This window comes from Triplophysa rosa, linkage group LG7 (genome assembly GCF_024868665.1).
Source record: "Triplophysa rosa linkage group LG7, Trosa_1v2, whole genome shotgun sequence".
Taxonomy (NCBI): domain Eukaryota; kingdom Metazoa; phylum Chordata; class Actinopteri; order Cypriniformes; family Nemacheilidae; genus Triplophysa; species Triplophysa rosa.
The window spans coordinates 11,918,735-11,941,735 of NC_079896.1; the positions used below are offsets into that span (position 1 = coordinate 11,918,735).

The 23,001-nt window shown below is 38.6% G+C and overlaps 1 protein-coding gene across 3 annotated transcripts in view; it reads left to right on the plus strand.

Annotated features, from left to right (window-relative positions):
- Positions 1-20,746, plus strand: part of negr1 (neuronal growth regulator 1) — a 116,548-nt gene extending 95,802 nt beyond the window's left edge. For all 3 annotated transcript variants that reach the window (XM_057337292.1, XM_057337293.1, XM_057337294.1), the window contains one exon: positions 19,260-20,746. In XM_057337292.1, coding sequence (XP_057193275.1) covers positions 19,260-19,360 — 101 coding nt within the window. In that variant the 3' untranslated portion in view covers positions 19,361-20,746. The remainder of the gene's footprint in view (positions 1-19,259) is intronic.
- Positions 20,747-23,001: the final 2,255 nt, after the last annotated feature.

A 23,001-nucleotide genomic window follows, 5' to 3' on the forward strand; every position in this document is an offset into this window, starting at 1 on the left:
TATTAAAGTCACATAATGGAACTTTACCAGAACTTCACAACATTGGCATAGTGTAATGTCACACTAACAAAGTTGATTGTACTTAACACTACTGTGTTTTGCTCACTTGCACTGCTCAGTATGCAAAATATGCGTTTATGACACACACAAACAATTATATAAGTACTACAATAAAAAAAAATATCACTAGCCTTAGCCGACACAATTCTCCTCCGTGTCTGCAAAGTGACAGTGTGCCGTTTTAAGGAAGTTTCTAACCAACACAATGCATCGAGATTTTGAGCCCGCTGTTCCAGCCTCCGCCTCGCACTTCAATCTCACGGTAAACGGTCACGCCCTGTCCACACCTCAAGATGCGACATGACAAAAGATAACAGAAACCATTAACAACAGCTCGCACGCGGTATAGATAAACAGATAAAATGTAGACAGATGAAAGGTTTGAAATAAAGCAATGACGGCTTTGCGGTCTTTTTAACTCACTTAAAAACGTTGTCTGTTAATGTGGCGCATTGTGTCAAATTGAAACTAAAAAGCTAAGGAGCCGGACGGCGAGTATAACTATCAACGTGTTTTCATGCCTTCATAAAAGTAGGCAATCGTGATTGTACCGCAAATCTCATTTAAGCAACGTAAATAAAATTTCTTCTCACAAAAGTTGAAGCGCACTGTGCGCGCATGTTTCTGTACATTTGATATCGAGGAGCTTATTTAAAACACTAAGAAACGTCCGCCACCACAATTAAACTTATTTAAAAAGGAAACATTAAGAAACATTTATCTTCACACTATTGGTGGGATTTATTTTATAAAACATTTTACTATCAAACAACTTAAGTTTACTCACCTTTATCGTCTGAGGAGATGATTTTCAGAAAATGGCCGCTAGCCTTGAACGCCTGTCAAGTGCTGTGTCACATGATCTAACCAAATCTTAAAATGTTTTGTCAAATTGACTAATAACCAGATTCATGCGACTTTACTAAAAATTACTTTCTGTGTTTACTCATTATTTTAAGCAAACCGCAATCTCAATAAATGTTGTAACATTTATAGCAAGAAATTAAGTAATGTGCAAAACTATTTTTTTGAGGAAAATCAGCCTATTTAATTGAGCCATATTTACTATGGCCATGAATCATTTTTTACAGTGTGTGACAGGGTGCCATTTCCTTTCTTTCTCTCCTATCTGTTCATTTTCTTCCTACTTGCTCTTGATCTCAGAATAGCTTTTATCCTGTCAGTCCAATTTAATCCCACCTAGAATATTACCCGTCTTCCTTTGTGTCTTTATAAATACATATATATGCATGCACACAGACACACACTGCACGTGCAAAAATGTGTGTTTATGTATGAATGGCTTAATGTTTAAAGAAGCAAAACGCTACATTCTGCTTTCTTCTCAACACTTGAATGTTATTCAAATGTACGCTAACGTTAGCCTTTTCACTTAAAGGGATTTTCACTACCAAATCTAAATTTCCCCATGTTTTACTCACCCTCAAGGCATCCTAACTGAATATGATTTTCTTCTGGAAGAATAATCCAGTCAGAGTTATAATACCACGCATCATTTTGCTTCCAAGCGGTAGAATGGGAGTGAACGGATGTCGATTTTTTGAAGCTCCAAAAAGTGCATCCATCGATCAAAGTGCTCGACACGGCTCCTTGGTCTTAACAAAGGTCTTCTGAAGCGAATCGATGCGTTTGTTTAAGAGAAATATCCATATTGACAGTGCTATTAACGTTGATGTCTAGCTTCCGCCATCTCTCGAATGCGCGTGAACCAGAGGCTTGTTCTTCCGGCAAATGACGGTGTCAAAATCTCCCGCCAGAGTAGACACTATCCTATTGGTTGAAAACGAAAATGCAGCGTTCGTCACTGGAACTTACGACACGCCTGCCTCATCTGCCGGAAGAACAAGCCTCTGGTTCACACGAAGAAGACATTTGTTAAGACCACGGAGCCGTGTTGAGCAGTTCTTTGATCGATGGATGCACTTTTTGGAGCTTCAAAAAATCAACACCCGTTCACTCCCATTCTACCACTTGGAAGCAAAATGATACATGGTATTATAACTCTGACTGGATTATTCTTCCAGAAGAAAATCATATTCGGTTAGGATGCCTTGAGGGTGAGTAAAACATGAGGAAATTTTTATTTGGTAGTGAAATATCCCTTTAAGATGCACATGAGATTGTCTTTAAATGATAATGTCTTAGGGAGTGTCATTAGGAAGTTGGTTTTCAGTGCTTTTTCACGTGGCTAAGCTGAAGGGGGGAATGATGTTCCTTCAGGATGATTTCAAACCGCAAACTAATGGGAATCTTTCGGTAGGAGAGTCTTTTACATTTTTTACATCATTTTCGTCAAAGTGCAAAAACCCCCGATGAGTCAACGACTTGCAATCTGTTTCTCGCTGACATGGTTTACAATACGCGCGGAAGGGTTTTTATGACACGACGATGATAGTGTCAGTGGATGGCGCTTTGTTGATGATACTGTAGTTACGGCATGAGGATGCATAATCACTCCTGTCATTCTTGCCAGAAAGCGATTTGTGTAACCGCAGCCCAGATTTAATGATCAGAGCCGCTTAAGAACTATAGCTAGAAACCAAAACTTTGTGTGTTTTTTGTCATTTAAGATCGTTTCTGCAGGCTGAACCATTCTCGGAGGAAAATGCTTGTAGCTATTATGCAGTTTTGTGGGTGAAGATGTCACGTTGGTACGGTTTCTAAAAGACTTAACTGAGATTCAGACTTTCATGTTGTCACGCCGGCAGAACTCTTGTTGTCGTCGTGTCTCAGATGGTCGAAGCTCAGGGCTTTTACTTATAAAAATATGCTTCCCGTCTTATTTAGTCATTTATGGGATTGAATTGCTTTGCTTCAGAATGATGAAATGCCAAAGTTGCATCATAAAGCTATTTTCCTTCTTACTACAGTCATGCCTGCTCCTCACAGGGGCTCATTAGGACCGTTTCAGTGCATGGAGAATGGCAGCTAAAGCGTTGAAGAATATTTTATTAAAATGAAAATCTAAAGTGACTTCAGTGAAGTAAGTAAGTGGCACAGCTGTATACCAGCGGACACTGTTTTGGATAGAGTTATGACCCAAAAACCACGGCAGTCTTCTGAACTTCTGAAAATTTGAAAAGAATAAATAAATAGTTGACATGAAAAGAGAATGCAGGATTTTTGCAATTAAGCTGCTGTTCAGGCAAGTGTTGACATTTGCTTGTTTCTAATGTTACTAATGAGCCATTTTTGTAAAACAAAGACGATTTATCAAGAAAGTGATATTTGTACAATGCTAGCTAGATCTATTCACGGACATGAATTGCATTTGAAAAAAATGTAATGAAGAGAGCTGGAAACACAAGTCAAGAAGGAAGGATCCAAATGCAAACTAATATGTATTCATCAAAACACAGTGGGAATGAAGAATAACAAAGACTCAAACAAGACCGATAATACAGAGTCTGAAAAAATTAAGAGACCATTCCAAATTAATTCAGCATTTCTAGATGTATTGTTGTCATTCCAGTCAAATGTCTGTTGAATTCCAACAAAATCAAACCCCAGGAGTGACAAAGTCATCCAACAATGTGAAAGACTAACAGCACGACAAGACACATGAAAGCTTGGATAAAAATCAAGGTTATCACAATTAAAAAAAGGTTTTAAATAACAATAAACAAATATTACTGTTGTATTGCTTAAAAGTGAATAATGAACTTGTTTGACCTGTTTCTCCAGTTTTCATTTTCTGCAAATAAATGCAAATAGAAACAATATTTGTATTTTAAATTTGTGAGAAATATTGTTAGTAGTTCACAGAATGAAAAAAAAGATAATTTTATTAAAACGCATACCTATAAATAGTAAATTAAAAAAAGTAAAAATAATTTTGAAATGACCCTTATTTTTCCACACAACTGCCTTTTTAACAAAAACTGACTTTTTGCTTAATTTAAAGGGGAACTCCTACCAAAAATGAAAATTCTGCCATTAATTACTCACCCTCGAGTAGTTTAATATCCCTAGGACCTCCGTTTTTCCCCAGAACGCAAATTAAGGTAGTTTTGGAAGCTTTCTGACTCCTCCATAGATTGCAACGCAACCAAACACATGAGCCACATGACAGTGCAGAGTTTTGTTTGGTTGCGCACGAAAAGTATCCTCGTCGCATAATTTATACTCGACCACCGGAGTCGCGTGGACAATTTTACGATGTCTTTACGCACTTTCAGTGCTTTGAAGATTGGTTGCGTTGCAATCTAAGGAGGAGTAAGATAGCTTCCAATGCTACCTTAATTTGCGTTTTTGGGTAAAATGGAGGTCCTACAGATGTTAAACTCCTTGAGAGTAATTAATGGCAGAATTTTCATTTTTGGTCAGAGTTCCCCTTTAAACTTTTCAATGTGGATTTTTTTATAGTTTTGTACGCTATTAAATGTATATTGTATTGCCTACTGGATACGATAATGTATTAAAACATAGGTCACTTGCACTTCCACACATCACATCGTTTTGCATTCACACAGACTGAAGTCACTTCACGGCACAGTATTATAGTAAATAGAAGCACATTGTATTACAGCATAATGTGGATTAATTTCCTGTTTTACATTTCATTTTAATACACGTTTGTGATTTTACCGGACATTATGGGTACGTAAACACAATACAAAAAAAAAACATTTTAAAATTAGTAACTAGTAAACTACAACCATATGGACAACTGTTTAAGTAAAAATTAATTATCAAATAATTTTCTGATTTGTTTCTGTCTGTCTGGGCATGGATTTTTGTACATATAACTATTGGCCTCAAATAAATTAATGTACTTCCCAAATGCATATGGATTGGGTAAACATTAATTTCCAACATTTAAATGAATTCATGAAAATAATTAAATCATTGGTTCATTTTAATGATTTAAGGTGAACTTCTTTTGTGACTTACAGTGAAACTTCTCTCCATTCATTACAGTACACGAGAATCTCACTCTCCAGTAGAATAATCTCTGGCTGGAGTTTGTCTTGTTCTGGCCCCCAATTATCCCAGAAGCCCAGTAAGTCAGGTTGTGCTCTCTCTCCTGAACATGTCATCACTTTTCACCTCTTCCCCTCTCTCCTCTCTCTCTTTCTGTCTCTCTCCCAGCTGCACCACCCACCCTCAACCATCTCTGCTCACTCACCATTGCACAACTGAAATCCCGTTCGCTTTGCCAAAAACATAAACAAGCCCTAATAAGAGAGTTTACAGCCAACCTGTGCCCAGAATAGACTTCGTTACGACAGCAGTCAGCTCATAGTGTTGACAAATTAAACATTCTTCATTTTAGATGTATAGTTTTAAAAATGCTTTTATTTGTTTTATATGTAAGGGATTTTGCCTTGTGTCAAAGAAAGTGGAATGTGAAGAAAGAGAGCGAATGACATTTGTACATAATGCAGGCCAGATTCAATCTGAATCCCCCAAGTTAAAAGTACAACGGCTCTTAAATGTCATGGGCATTGCTTCAACACTCCGCATGGCTTTTTAACGTGATTATGTAAGAGTTAATGTAATTCTGTTATTGAGCCACAATGTTAATAGCTCACCCCAAAATGAAAACTCAGTCAATTCTCTCAACCACCCATATAATATATTTACTATATTAGTATCCCCATATATTTAATATAGTTTTAGAGTAATCGCCCAAGTAATGGACATTTAAATATGTTTTGTGATATATACAGTATACTGTATATACTGTATATTATGTGTTTATCACTGGATTTATTGATATGATTACTTGCACCCCTTGCTCTCTCTCTCTCTCTCTCTCTCTCTCTCTCTCTCTCTCTCTCTCTCTCTCTCTCCTCAGATGGTGCTTGCTTATTCAGATCTCTTTAATCGCAGATATCATGCTCTCCATCATTGTAAGCTCTAAACATATTTTTTAACTTCTAATTAAGAAATATGCCTTGAGGCATTGACTATCCCGAGGGCTCGAGGTTTTCATTTTCTAAACACCTCAGATAACATCACAGACAACACAGGCATGCAAAACTCTCATTGGGACTTGTCATTTTCTGTTTGGGTGCGTGTGAGAAAGATTAAGGTCAGTCAGCAGTGTGATCCCTCTGACAAGAGATCTAAAGGTGCGAATCCCCAGACCGTTTTGCCGTGGAAGTTCCAAACATTTTTAAAGGATCCTGCCAGACTGAGTTTAGTCAAACAATCTACATTAATAAGTCCCATCTTACATCCTGTCCTCTCTGGCAACGCTAATTTGTATGCAAGGGATTGGCAGACACTTTTGTCTGAGCTGCTTTGAGAAAAGAGGATTACTCCGTTTGCTTTGCTTTCGTTTTTATAGTGTGTTTTACTGTCACAGAACCTTTTAAGCATCGCAACGTCACCCCGGTGGTTCTCTCACGGGCGCCGCGCTCAAAGCGAACCGGAGGAATATTAAAACCTTGACTTCCCTCACCCGCGTGTGTTTCACGGTTCTTGTGGGGGCTTTTGTTCCGTATTTCCCAGAGATGCATGTATGAACCTCGATTGTTTATTTCTAACGGCTGTACATGATTTCCATGAGATTAGTTTTTGATAGCGTGTCCTTTCTTTTCTTTGCTGGCATTTGGATGATTGAAGTGGGTTTGTTCTATAGATGTTTTTTGGAGCTCTCAGACGGAGGTGACACTCAGCGTCTGGGGAAAGAAGAGGGAAAACACTTTCAGTTAAGACACGTTATTTTACAAGCGGATATCAAATACAGTTTGGTGCCAGTATGAACTGGCAATCTATTGATACAAAGAGCGTGGCATTTTGACTGCCAGTGAGCAAATCCATGTGGGTGTGCAGCAGAGCTGGGCGTTGTATTGAATATAGTATTATACATATTGTACTAATATAATAAATGTTATAATATAGATATGACTATGCAACATTATGAATATTGCTATTATTTTAATAATTTTTTTTATCTGGGCACTAAAAGACCATGTCATTAGATGTACAATACATTAAATTCTTTTCTGGTCCTGTGACTTTAGTATCTGATAGACTTTAAAGTGATAGTTCAGCCAAAAGTTCTTCTGCAGAACACGAAAGTTGGTAACAGAACACTGGCCCCCATGCACTTTTATTGTATGGACACAAAGCCAAAGCAAGTGAATGGGGGCCAGTTAACAACATTCTTCAAAATATCTTCTTTTGTGTTCTGCAGGAGAAAAAGTCAAACCGTTTTGAAATAACAAGAGGTAAATGGTGACTGATTTTTAATTTGGGGGTAAACTATCACTTTAATAGTGTAACGTAAACCTCAGTATCAGAAATAGCTTTAGATGCGGTTTGGTTTATTTCTGTAAATGTTTCCTTTTTTATTATTTTATTAATAATCAACAATATTTATCTACGTATATATTTATTGGAGCATTAATAATCGGAGCATTTAAATGACAAGGATTGTTGACAATTCTTCATTGTGTTCATATACAAAATGATTTCTAGATTTTGACTGTTTAAGATTTTATAATAAACCTTTTTTCTGTTTGGGGAGTAGCTAAATTGCCCACCCTTATAGTATTAGGGCTGCAATATGTAATGAACTGAATAATTTGAATACTTAAGTTACTGAGTTTTAGTTGAGGGAAGATATCAGAGAGACTGTTTTTTCATATATTTTTATAATAAGTTCAAATGAATTGTAAAAACGTAATGCATTATCAGAAGCAGAATCATATTGATTATGATAATTGCACATAGCCATTTTTCGCATATTACCTTTATTCAATACCATGCAGCCCTATACTTAGTTAACTGTAAACATTTGGGTCTTTTGCTCAGTCACAATTATTGAAAAATTAGTGGAATACGTGCGATCAGCCCAACAGAAAAGCATGATTTGTCTCTGTCTCATTGCATTGGTTACTTTTGGTGTCTTTAATGAAGCCGTGGGTGTTCTGGTGGGTTTGTTTTGGTGTCATATTCCTACTCTCGCTGTTATCTGAGTTTCGCTCCATAACCACAAATAAGACCCACAGGCAGCCTAATGTGTCTTGCAATTACCAGAAGTTTTCCTGAACTGAACAAATACGCTAATAATGACGATAAATGAAGACAAACATGTTAGTATAACTAATATCTTGAGTTAAAACCATGCCTGCTGTACAGCTGTTCTTGCCTGTGCTTGTTTTCATTATTTTAATGTTTTTGAAAGTGTGAATTGATGTTAAGAAGATTAAACTTTTTTATTTAATTTGATCAAGGGTTGGAGGAAATATTTTCTGTTGTTGTCTGAAATCTTTTAAGACCTTGGCACACTAGAAGATTTCATTATTTCTAATCATTGTTCAAGACTCTTACGGTTTTAACTCTTAACTTTTCATTTCTAATTATTTGTTCTGTTACCACCAACAGTTTTGACCTCATGCCAAAAACCAAACAAAAGAACATCTCGAGTGAGTCCATTTTGAAGCAGTACGTGAAAATTAGCGACATTTTGTATCGGCAGTATGACACTTCTTTTAATGTGAGCATTTACCTTCACACACCAGTCTGACGGTTGATACAAGAGGAAGGTTGAATACCTTGAAGGGTTTACCTCCCTCTGTTTTTGAAAGAGCATATTAATTGACAGCGAACCACCACAAAATTGGATTTTCATTATGATGGGAAAACTGGCACTTTCAAAAATGCTTGTGAACATTTTATCATTAGCTTCTTGGCAGAAGGCAATTTGGCTGTTCCCCGGAGATTAACAATACCTCAAACGCCACGAATCTTATTCATGAACATAACTTATTCAGAGGGCTTTGTCAGGTGGGGTGGGAGAAATAGGACACGCGGATGAATATGAGAAAACACTGAACTACATGACTTTACATGTTGTCGTGCGCGAGGACCGGCAAAGGTTATTCTGCATGTCACTGCCACTCGTTGAATATTTCTCGAACGTGCGTGGGAGTTTCCTCTGAGGTTAAGTCACGGTTTGAGAGCTAAACTGTTACTTTTACCCTCAAAATTGGCAAGTTAAAAAAGCCTCTGTTTTGTTTCTCCAGCTCGGTCTTGATTTTTCCCAGTGGTGGATGTATTTCTGACAGGGCTGCAGTGTAATTTGCACCACAGCTGCCGGAGGGGGTCGTAGAAAGGGTCAATATCCCAGCCTAATTTGTCAGGAATCATCAAGTAAGGCTGATCAATACGTTTTGACCCCTTCCAGAAAGGCTCAGGCGCGAAGGTATAAAGCACTTCCCGGCCCGAAGCAACGGGAGTTTGACAGCATCCATATCAAGCTAAAGTGCACGTGTCACTGTGGGGAGTTTGGTATTTATGCAGTGCTGTAAGTTGCACAGATAGCGTAGGGGAGGAGAAGAAGGGATGGAGTGGATTTGATGATGATAACATTTGAAGGATGTTTTTTTGTGCTTTCGTGTGCGTGGAAGAGTCGGTTTTTGTGAGTCATCGTAGCTGCTGCTAGCGGCGGTTCTGTCAATCAATATTGCCCACAGGTCCAGCTTCGTTTTAAATGGACGACCAAAGTAGATAACACTTGAGGTACAGCATTTCATCTTTTATGAGATAAAACACACCCGAGATCTTTAAGATTCTCAGTCGAAGCACTTTAACCGTATTAGATTAGGAAACCCCTAGGCAAATACAGTGCAACGTGTAGCTTATCTTTAACCTGCGGTTTGTTTGCATGTGGTAATTGTTTGTTGCATTACGTAGCTACTGTTTAAAATCACACTTTCCTTTTTTTGGCCCTGCAGGAGTGAGAATTATTTGCAAAAAACGATACCGAGCTGAGGACAAGAATATAAAGCAATCACACGTATATGGAGAAGATTTTTAGTATTCCGCTGGTGAACTTTGTTCTCTGAGAAGTGCATAACATAACCGGCACGCTGAATGAATATGGCTCACTTCTGGGCGCCGTGACTTTCATACCCGTTTCCCCAGGGCTGTGCACAACAAGGCGACACAGGACCAGAGAGGATCCAGGGTCCAGGGTTTCATTGTCCTTGTGTAATAGAACGATATTTCCCGTGTTGGTGTTTGAAGCATATGGTGATTAGAAAGCAATGATCACAGATAGCCTGAAGAGAATAATGCTTTTTAAACATACTTTGTTGTGCATTTTATGATAATTAGCCCTTCCCAGCACAGCATATGTTAACTTTCCTCATAACTTTAATCTTCATTTTGCATCACTATATTTATTAACCGTGCTTTGTTCATGACTGTGTTCTGGGTGATTTTATATTGCATAATAAATTGTACGCCATTGGTGGTATTATATTCCATATTCCATGCCGTGTTAAATGTTATGCTTCTTTTATTAAATATAAGTAATAACTTCTATATGTAAATGAGCAGTTGACTTGAAAAGTCAAACAGTGAGTTTCCTATAGTGTGAAACGCTGTTCTTTTAAAATATACTTCACTTAAAATGACACCAAACATCATATTCTAATTATTTTATAATGATCATGTCGTTTTTATAATCGTATGTTAATGAAGAGACTACAATAATTATTTCTGGGGAGTAAAAATGATCTGAAAGTGTGGGTAGGAGATTATGAACCGTATCAGCTTGGCTCGTGAATATTAACTACGTTTCGTAACGTTTGCCCGGTAGCTCTTGCTAAAAGGCAGGTATAAGTGGGCGTCGGCCAAAAAGATTTAGTACAAAGCCGACAGCAACCTCTCCCTCCATCTTTACACAATGGAGAGACAAACCCCATTGGTTGTTACATTTTCTGTTATAGCGGTGGCTATGCCCCTGGAATATTTATTCTTTTGAATATCATTTACATTACATTTACATTTATGCATTTGGCAGACGCATTTATCCAAAGTGACTTACGGTGCATTTAAGCTATGCATTATTTATTGCTATGTGTGTTTCCCTATTTAATTACACTTCAAAAAGCCAAAAGGTTATAATGAATGGTGAACAACGCAATGACATGTTATTTTTCAACTAGCCAAATAGTAACATATCATTACAAATCCTACATTATAATTGAGTGGTGGAAATGCAAGACTCTCACTTTCACTACAATTGCATCTAAGTGCAAGTTATTTCATTAGTCATCTCTAGTTACATCTAAGGGGGGTGTTGAACAAATGGCCATATTATACCAGTAGCGGCTGACTCAGCAAAGAACTCTTGCGTTACTGCTCCGTAGTTCTCATTATTTACTCCACCCATGGGATGCCTGTTGATAAAAGAGGCAAAGAGACTGTGGGGGGAAACACTAAACAGTTGTGGCACTTTTGTGTGCCGTATTTTAAGACGTAAAGCTGTCTAGTTTTTCACTATTCACGCAAGATTAACTGGGCCCTAGGTTCCTTGAAATAGCACTGTTTGTATTTTAATTAAGTGCAAAAATGTTAGTTAAAATGTGTATTTTTAATGTAAATTATTCTAAATGTTTATTTTTCTGTTGGTCATGGAGCATTAATACATCAAATAATCAAGAATAGAGAATAGCATTATAACCGCTAAATTTCATACACTGGACCTTTAAATATCATGATGATATCTGTAGCACTTTCAGTCTAATCAAAACCCAGTAGACCTTATTATGTTATAGAAACAATGGTGTTTAAAATGCAACACGCCATTGTCAATCGATACATTGGATCAATTACAGGCAGTAACTTTACGTTTCCCAGCCCTGAATGAGTGAGGTTGAGGATGAAACGTACTTAAAAGTGAAAAGACAGCAGCTGAATATCACACGAAACACATTTCTTTTCGAGAAAGTCGACTATGTAATCGCTGGCAGTGCAGAAAAGTGCATCAGAAGCGAAATGAAATCTTTCAGTCTTTTTGTTGTTTCTCTGTCGCCTGCCGCAGTCTTGTATCAAACCGAGCCCCTGCTGTGTCGGTGTTCAGGTGAAGCTCAAGGCCGCCGAGACGCAGTCGAGTTTTATTCACTACCAGCATGTCAGGTGAACTCCTTCTGTGTACAATATTGAAAAGAGCTTTTACTCAGCGCTGAATCAGAAATTAGCTCATTTTTATCTCATCAGACCATCGCACGTAGGCCCTATTTATGATAATGCATTCCTAGGATTTCAAACCCGTTATCATTATCGCAGCAGAAACATGATAAACATTTGTTGCAGAAAACACACACAGCCCCAAATATCTCAAGTTGCATCTAGGTGGTTAACTCAGAATCGATCAGATGGTTACACAAACACTTGGCGTTCCTCAAATGCTATTTAGTTTTAAGTCGTAGCGGCTGCTTGTTGCCATGTGTTTGTTTTGTCAATTGTAGCGCGCACTGGGATTGTATTTATGACCTATTATGTATAAAAACATTAATTGAACTTATTGGTGCTTTTTAGAAATGTGCTTTATAGAAATTATTATTATATTTAGTATTATTATACTTTATTAGAATTCTTTCTTTCTTTCTTTCAAATAATATTAAAGAGAAAATTCAACACAGAAACAGCGCCAGCCTTCTCTGTGTTCGTGCAAAAACAAACCGAGCCAAACGAAACGTTTTTCATGTTTGTTCCCTTATGAGGCAGAGAATTAGGTAGTTTATCATATGGAGAGCAGAAGCAGCGAATGAGGACTTATAGGGAATATTTGTCAAATCCACGATTGGATATATAAGATTTATGCTAGTTTACCAAGGACTCGGCAGAGGCTTAGGCCCGCTTGGTGAGCCTTCTCTGGAGGCAGAAGAGGGAACAATAGGCCACTGATTGATGGTCAAGGACGTTGAACCCTTCTCTGGAAGCCAGAAGAGAATGGCCTCCGGGGAGAAGGGATGCAGCCAGCCATCGTCTGTGCAGATTACCTGGAGATACAGCCACCCTCACATAACCACCATCGAGAGGATTGCTTTCATTTAGTTATTTAAAACAATGCTTTGTTGCCAATGCTTTGCTGTGTTTTCAGAAATTGTGATAGATGATGTAGATTTGCATCTATGTCAGAAGTTACACAACAGTACAGATTAGAACGATTTGTTACGTTTGTATGCCAGTTGTGTTTTCTTAAATGAAAGCATTAATTAAGCAGTGAGGTATGAGAGGCTGTGCTATATCATACTCAATGTTGCTTTCATAAAAGGATTAGTGTGATTAAAGCTGGATAATATAAAATATTAGATATTATTGTTATTATATATACATTTTGTTGAAAATTTAGGTCAATGTTGCAAAGACGGAACCAATAGGAAATTTCCCTTTCCCTTTACAGCTTACTGATACTAAACAAAATCACCTTTTATTACCTTAATTGTAAAGCCAAAGCAAAAATTTGGAAAGATACTGAGATATCAAAGTCTGAGACATTATAAATCACAAAACGCGTAATGGACATAATTAATTTGTAAGCAATTCCAGCGTTAGGTATGTGGCATTTGGATTTAAAACTTGAAATACTCTCCGAGAATTTATGTATTACCAATTATGGCTGTCAAATGATTAATAGCATCCAGAATAAAAGTTTGTGTTTACATTATTTGAGTCTATGTACTGTGCACATTAATTTTGTACTTGTAAACACATACATGTATATGTATTTAGGAAATATCTAGATGGATTCATTTATATTTACCAATAATTGAAATGATATCTAAATGTTTATTAATGTTTATATATTTTTTTTATATATACATGTATGTGTTTATAAATACAAATTTATATGCACAGTACACAAACATAAATTATGTAAACAAACTTTTATTCTGGATGCGAATATTGGTAATTACAGCCCTATTACAATATATTGAATCATCTGTTTACTGTATATTTCACTAAACCTGTTGATAGAGTCAAGACATCACAAATCAGTCAATAAACATGTTTTCTATTTCAGATGAGGGAAATATACATCCGTTATGGATGTGAAAAAAGGGTGCACTTTTTTAAGCGACAACATACTTGTAGGATTTCTGTAAATTAACATTCACAAACCAGAAGCAATACCCAACAAATGGAGAATGGCTCTTTTTAAGAACCTCGATAGTATTTTCATGTGCCCATTTATTAAGAATATGTTGTGACAAAAAAGCGGAGCAATGAAATCATGCTTTAAAAATAAAGAAGCTATGGACTTCACTTGGGTATTTTAATCACCAAATATTGATATCTGAGCTATCAGTATGGTGAAAACCTTTGGTAAAAAACCTTCTTTAATGGTAAGGTTGACATTTGCATAGAATTGCCCCTATTAAGCGAATTCACACTTCCACTAAAAGATAGTCACTTACACATGCTGCAAGAAAAATAGTGATTAGCTATTGGCAGGTCCAGATGGACTCTTGATTTAAATATGAATTTAAATAGCTGAGCATACCGCACTCCTATCATTATCATGATCACATTACCCACATTCTGCACACATGTGTATTTCCTGCCATATAGCTGTATAGCTCCTACTAGAGCTGAAGATCTTTGCCCGAACCCGACGTGACCCGACGGGTTCGGTCGGGTTCGGGCTTAATTTCTATCATTTTACACGGGCTCGGGCTTGCGCGGTAAATGAGCGGTCATGTGATGCGTTCCGATTAGCGCGACAAAGATGCAAAAATGGATGCTGAGGGTTGCAACACATTCTCACTCCCGACTCGGTCAGCGCCCTTCGGCGTCACTTTTGAACGCGCAGGGTACCCCTTTGGCGTCGTTTTTCGACGTGAAGGGCACGCGAATTTCACCGTCATTATGAAAATGTATATTAGATATAATTTGCAATGATGATGTTTCGGGGTTTAATTTAAGTTTAATGGCCAGGATAATTGCATTTACATGACACTATTCAGACAGTTTGAGCAAGTAATGTTTATTGAATGTTTAAAACAGTTTATTTATCGTAATATAAAACACATAATACAAGCAGTCACAGTGTCGTTCAAAAACACAGATATTCCAAGGGTACCAACGCGAAACGATCGATTTGTATGAGGAACAGATGCGAAAGCGATCACCGTCCGCCGTAAATCTCAAATCCAGTGAAGAACGACGTTCAAAATTTGCCGCCAGAGGAAGTTACGTCAGCTTCGATGCCATTGGCTTTCCCGTGTCTCGTATCCGATCGCGTCATTTCGTTGGCTTTGAACGTGAAACGGTATTGGCTCCCGCAACCGACTGCATCTAGCTGTTCCGGCTTATCTTTTGAATGGGAACCTCAGCCGAGTTCATGTATTCACGGACACGCACGGCATCTCCATTGTAATGTTATCGTGAGGCTTTGGTGCAAAAAGGTATGCGAAACAAGTTGTTTGTTTTATTTTGTAATGCTTTTGGTCAGTTTGTGTAATAAATACCTGTGACTGTACTTTTATTCGCGTGTTGTGTTTTATATGGCTGAGAAGTGGTTAGGGTTAGGTTTAGGGTGAGGTTGGGGTTAGGTGCTACAAAATATTAAAACCATAAATAATTATGAAATGCTAAGAATTGCACGCATCTCGGTCTGGAGCATTTAGAAAACAGCAACGCAGTTCCCTGTTCGTCGAAAAACAACGCCAAAGGGGTACTCTGCGCGTTCAAATGTGACGCCGTGGGGCGCTGACCGAGCGTAAATATGTGACGAGTCGGGAGTGAGAACGGGTTGGCTGAGGAGGTGAAACGGAGGCTTGCCTCTGGCGATTACGTTTTGGTTGCACCAGCAACTAAAGCAAAGTCTGAGGTGTGGAAAAGTTTTGACCATGTGCATAATGAGAATAATGAGCCAGTGGGATATGTGAGATGTTACAGAGGACTTATTTATTTCTTTGTTCCAACATCCAAGTGGCCTATAGCCTACGTTAGTCATTAATAAATTATGTTAAAACATGTATAAATGACTCATTCTTGACAAAAAGCTGTGCGCGTGCGCAAATTTGAATAGCCTAATGTCGGGCTGTAAACGGGTTCGGGCTTTTAAAAAGCTGTCAATCAAAATGTACTTGTCGGGCTCGGGCCGAATTCTGTCGGGCTCGGGCACTGTCGGGCCTAACTTTTAAGGCCCGATTACAGCTCTAGCTCCTACTACTGTATATGTTGCATCATTTAGCATCCAGGACTAAAACAACAACAAAATCTGTTTTATAATACTACAATTATAATTAAAAAATGTAAATAGCCTATTTGTAGATGTAACGTAGTTGTTTTATCATAACGTGAGAACATCACAAAGAGGCAGAGAGGCGAAATTCATTAAGCAGCTTAACGATGGGTCTTGTGCCAGTTAAAAGGGATGGTGGGTTTGAAACAAGCTGCTGATTATAGGGTGGAAGCCCTTCTTTTTTGTACCACACTGTTTTTCAACAACAACATTATGCCTAAAAAGACTTAAGCTGTTAACTAAATCATCCAAAACAAATACACAGCAGAGGGAGAGCTCGAATTCGTTTTAATTGGAGGACTTGTTTATGGGTACAAACACAAACTTCTCTACCAACACCTTAAAGGGATAGTTAACCCAGAGATGAAAATTTTGTCATCACCTCTTGTCATTTCAAACCTGTATGACTTTATTTCGTCTGCAAAATACAAAAGAAGGCATTCTAACGAATGTTGGTAACCAAACAACGGCGGTACCCATTCACTTCTATTGTACCGACACAAAACGAATGCAAGTAATGGGTACGGCAGTGGTTGCCGACATTCTTCAAAATATCTTCTTTTGTGTTCTGCAGAAGAAAGTCATACAGGTACCTTTTTTCATTTTGTTCCTCAACGTTCATCACGTAGAATTTTAATACGTGTACTCTTCACAATCACATGACGGGAAGACATTTGCATGCTTCAGAGAGGTGAGCGCATAACCGTGATTTAGACACGCGTGACCGATTAGTCCCTGATCCAAATGTAATGAGGAGATTGGTGTTCTTGCAGATATACGGTCTGAAAAGCATCAATCCGGTGATTGGACGGGCGTAGCCACCGCATAACTCTTCTTTCACTGTATTTCTACACAGACACAAGGCAGGCACTGTCTGGGTGGGGGGTTCGAGTTAATTAAAATGGCGAGTGCGCTAACAACCTGCATCGTCACAACAACAGACTGATTTAGACGCGGTGGGATATTAAACAGGTCCCTAATTCACACAACGCAGCCAGGCAGGTAATATTGGTGCTTTCCTTAATTACTTTTAGAGCTGGTAGATGGGACGTTTCTGGCGCGGCCCTGAATCATCGCGACTTTTACAGTAGCTTTTAGTCCAGCGGGGAAGCAGGTGGAAATGTACAATAACACAATCGCTAAAAGGATAAAGCGTTTTGTCCTTTTACCTTTCACCGGCCATATGGCGTTGTTTGTTACGTGACGAACGGCGCTTATAGCCTACTTAGATACTGCAGCAGGTGCCTATAGACCAAATGATTCTATTCCACTGGTAGCACTGTGCACACTCTGTGGCTCTGGCAGAGGGGCCAATGCAGGATGTGAGAGCTGTTTCCATGGTTACCGGCTCCACTCTCTCTGCCGAGCAAAAACTGTGTCATTATCCGGTGCTTTGGACGGAGGCAGAACGGAGCCGCAGTGCACAAGTCAGTTTGCCTGACCGTCTCGCGCGCATCATCGCAATTTGCATCATTTTCCACCTCGCACCCATTTCGGATTTTTGGGCTTCCCATTACGGCTGGTGTGGTCGTGCCTGTAATTTTTTCGGCGTGAACTTTTTTCACGGAATGGCTGTAATTTGGAGTCCTAAAAGCCGAAATGAAGGTGAAAATGGATGCACGGGTTTTTCATCTGAGCTATGAGATCCAATTTTTGTCATTCAGAAGAGGACTTGTCACAGAGCAATTATTTGATCAACCACACATACAAAAACATAGTTATTACTGACAGACAGGCTGTTCGATGTTGTGACTCGGTCGTATTGTGTCTTTGAGTGTAGGAAGACTCTGCCCACAAATAAAGCCATACCCGAATGAGTCCATTAGATACTGTCATCACAGGTATTCAGAAACAAGAAAAAAAGAGAAAATTCACAGGATATAAAAGAAAGCCTGTAGTACCAGTCTAGAACAGTTGTGTGTGTTTGCGTGCATGCATGTGGTAAACCCTACAGTGTTGGAACATTTTTTTGGTGCCCATGAGGAAAACAGCTTTTAAGTCAATCTAAATGATGTTTATTTAAAAATGTAAAAATGCAGAAAGGTTTGTGTAAAACATTGAAACCCAATGTGTGTGTGTGCGTGCGTGCATCTCTTTAGTAGGCCAGAGTCTGTTATTAACAGAGCTGTGAAACACACGCTCATGAAGATAAATGCCTGTACACTTTCACACCTGTTCTGAAGCACCTCTCCTGAGCACTACACTCAAGTTGTTTTGCTTCAGGGACGGACCTGAGGCCTTCTGCCACTGAAATCTGTGTTGGCTAAGATAATATGAACACAAAGTCAGCTCAGACTTATCACTGTTGCTTAATACTTACGGTTTGGGATTTAAACAAAACTTTGGCTCTTTTCTTCACCATTTGTGCTACGGACGTGAATGATACCTTAAAGGGATAGTTCACCCAAAAATGAAAATTCTGTCGTTTACTCACCCTTTTGTCATTTCAAACCTGTATGACTTTTTTGGTCTGCAGACCAAAAGAGGAGATATTTTGAAGAATGTCGGTAAACGAACAATGGCGCTACCCATTGACTTGCATTGGATTTTAGTCCATATAATAGAAGTGAATGGGTACACCATCGTTCGAAAAGAAAGTCATACGGGTTTAAAATGACAAGTGGGTGAGTCAATGATGACAGAACTATCACTTAAAATCGGATGCCTTGCGTGCTTTTACTTTATTAAAAAATCCGACCAATCTGACCAATAACAGAAAAAAGTGCACAAAAGAATTTAAAGGAGAACCTCGGCCATATCAATGACATAGAACCGCATAGCAACCACCCAAAAACCTTGCACCGCTCCCAATTTGTAAAAAAATACACTGCAGTTCATACACCTCAATATATTGACTCGGGGACAGTTTTTAAACATCAAATGCAAAATTCACGGCTTCCAGCAGTTCTTATCAGGAATCCATCTGAAGCGCTATGCAAACGCAAAGAAACAACAGCGAAAGCAATACTACGGCATCGCCGAGATACACCACCCTGACATTTATAGCAGCTTTCATGGGGCGTCCGTTCGAAGGGTTCCGTTTCGAGAAAGTAAAAGCAGGCAGCTTGAGCACGGTTCAGATGAAAGGGAGGAGGTACTGCTTGAGTGAAAGAATAACTTGCTGCCAAGAGAGACAGAATCTGGTAATCAGCGTGTGTCTCTGCTCTGTTGTTTACAGCACCCAACACCGCTCCGTATGGAAGTACAGGAGGCGCCGACGTCCTGCTGGCCTGCTGGTACCTGATCCTGGCTCTCTCTTCTCTCGTCAGCATCTACTAGCCCCGGGGACGGCCATACACAATGACTGTAAAGAACCCTTTGAGCATTTACAGATCCTTTGACATCGCAGATGGCTGGATCCAATTTGGTACAATTTGTCTGGAAAGCAGCGAGGGATTTTAAATCAGCATTATTTACGTTGGGATGGGAATTTGGTGGTGTTTGTCATCATGTAAATACGTATGGTTTAAGGGTTTTTGTTTGGTTTCCCTTCTTTTCTGTTGTGTTATTTGATTTCCCACTTTGTAAATCAGCACGCATTGTCTCCTTTCCAACGCTCTCAAATTTGCTAAACGCGCGCTTCGGAAAAGCGAAGGTGCGTGACGTTAGTGTCTTTGTTATTGGTAACGGAAAGACTCCTCGGTGTGCCACCTCGCTATCCATGCCGGTACATCATTTACATACCCATAAAGGGGCATAAAGTGTTTAAATCACATGCTTATTTAAACTCGGCGAGTCAAGATTGGAGAAGGGGACTAGATAAACAAAAAGACGGTTGATGGGTGAAGCGAACAATTGGAGAGCAGTTGAATAGTATTGACAATGAAAAATGAATAATCATTTCGTGGACCAAAATTACAGCCATACTTCAGCGGTTCAGGCCTCTGTGCTGTAGCCCCCTTTGAATTTAAAGGAAATATGCAGAGAATGCTCATAACCCTTTCTAGCTGTTCAAGAAATATGTTTTAGTTATGATTGTCTTGGCTCAAGAGTTGATTTTGGGTGCAGACTAAAATTTCACCAGTATTGGAGATTTTTAATAGTTTGTAAACTTTTGCCTATTTGTGTCTAATCCTAAAATTAAAATTAGACACGTGCATTAGTCGAAACGTTATAACCCAAAAAAGAGGCAAAATATTCTAATAGAAATATTCATTGAATATAGGGTTGCATTTGATTTTAAATTAAATAAGACATCAAATAACAATAGCACAAATATCGGGCCAATCCAAAGTGGAAAGAGAAAGTAGGTCATATATTATGGTGTCTAATGGAACTTATCATTCAAGTCATTATTGCCTTTTTTAAACCGATAAATATTTTTTTCTCCGTTCTTTACAGATTATGTTTTATGGTTGTAATCATTTGAACAGGATTTTTATAATGTATTAACATATATTACTGTACCTGCTTTGCTTTCGTCAGTGTGAAATAGTTTCGAATAGGGAAGCTGAAAAAAGATTATGCACTTCCCTTTGTGGGGACGGTATGAGTTTTCAAGCGTGGATCCAAACATGTGAATGAATATTATTTCAAAATAAGTATGCAGTATGGCATAGTTTACAATGTCGTCTTTCATTTTAGATGCCACAACTGTCGTTGATTCTCGTCAAACAAGTAGAAGTCGGAAAAAAGAACCGTTTGTAATCAAATAATCTACTCGGAGGGTGTAAACCAGTCATACGGTATCATAGAAAATGAGTCACGTGTGTGTATATTCGAAGAGAGTAGAATTCATTTTATCTTATTGGTAGAGCCAGTGTCTAGATTTAGTTTAACCTCTACCCTAGTTCCCACACACTTGTTGTATACTACGATGTGCAGAAATTATAAATGTGCTGCATGTCAAATGACTATGTATGTTGAGGTGGCCACGTACCATAAATCGAGAATTTGAGAACAAAACCAGGCTGCTTTGACTTCATGAAATGTGTTCCACACTACTGAACATCACTGGGGTTGTGTGTTGAGCTACTGTACCATGAAATGTTTTCTTTTTACATCAAAATCATCACAGAATCTTCTGCTCGGTGTGCAATATTTGGTATTTTTCCTCACGTTCAATCGTTTATTTGCAACAAAACCATGACAAGTTTACATTCTTTCTGTATATTACTTCCTGCGCTTTTTATGTAGTTTTCAATACCAGGGCAAAATTTATAACAATGAAAACATATTAGAATCTTGCTTGTATTGGAAATCATCTACACTTTCAACAATTACAATGATCTCACTGTATTATAAAGTAAGAAGCTTAGAATTCTTATTTGAATTTTACAATGACTAATACTCAGAAGTGAGGGCCTCTTGTTCATTTTTGTTAGGTTTTACCTAAACGCTTGTGTCCCTGTGCTTATTGCAGACTTGAAAGCATCAGACATCAAAAAGGGGATGTTTAAATATTCATATACGATCAAACCAATGCCTGGCTCTCATAGACACGTTATTTTTAATGTTTACAATGAACCTCCATATTTGCATATGAACGGCTTTGAGCGGTAAATACACTGCATATTCATTCATATCCATGCAAAATGCCATTCGAGTCCACTGTAGAAGCAAGTACTGTATAAAATGTGCCTTTAATAGTATTGATCAGATCTGTTGCCATTCTATGTCAAATGCCACATCTGAGCCTCATGCGTTGACCATTCATAACTATTATATCAGACGTCACAGTATTTTATTATATCTTCCCTTATTAGATCTTTATTACTTCCTTTATTAATAGGCGATAAAAGGGTCATTTTTTTAACATCTGCCGATTTTACGTTCTGTAAAGATAAAAAGGTAGCACGTGCTCTTTTAATAAATATTGTGAATGAAACATCAACAAAGAGCTCATTAAACCATCATTAAAACTGCATAAGTGGATATCAAGATAAAAAGGGTAAAAAACGGAGGCATTCATGCATGCATAATTCTCCTGAAAGTTACAGCCTTTCAAAAAGAGTCGGTAAATAACAGGCAAATGTGCTGCACATTTCCACTCTGAACATCTAATGACTTGATAATTACATTCCTGGACATGCATTAATATTCAAGGACGGGTTTTTTCCAAATGCCTCACGTCAGCTAATGGTTCGTGTTTCACGTGTGACTGAAACTCACACACGTCTCCGTCGCATCGATTCGGTCGTGAAAACGCGACGGGCTAATGCTATTTTTGGCCGAGTTCAAATGACTGCGGCCTGAGGAGACCCCTTGGGTTCCATTTCAACACCTTTTCAAAGTCCACGGCTGGTGTAAACAGGGGTACGATTCAGCGCTGACACTAACTCGGTGCGAGTTAGCATTTCTGTTGTCTTTTGCGAATCCTAACGTCCGATGCGGTTGCCAGATGCACGCAGAAAAAAACCTCCAAAATAACAAACGTGTAAGATCCTTCATCTCGTAGCACAAGCGGAGCTCCTGGCAAGACAGAATGAGGGTGGTAGGCGGTATTGCAATGATTAAAAACCTGTCAGCTCCATCTCTGTCTTGGCCAGACTCTTTTGAAAGTCGGTTTGAGAGTACTGTGTGTGCGGTCAGGGGAGGCGATTCTTCTGACCTGGCAGTTAATAAAATTCTTCCTGTGCCTTTGTCAGTTTCTGGAGGATGATTTTGTGGAGTGCTGGAGGGTGCAGCATTAACCAGCTGTGAGCGCTCTCTCACCCAGCAGCGCTCTGGCAGGGCTGACAGTAATCTACATAAACCTCTGTCCTTTTCACGACGTAATTGCGGTTTTGCTGTATTCTAATTGACTCCGCGGAGCACTGTAAAAAAACAAAAACCTATAATCCCTCCTGAAGCCCCGTTTGCTTTACGGCTATTGTGTTAAACCTTCACGATACGTGACGAATGAAGCGTGTGCGATGAATGTACTTAGCCTGTAGAAACGTTCATCGGCGAAATATTTGTCCTGATAATAAAGTAGCTGC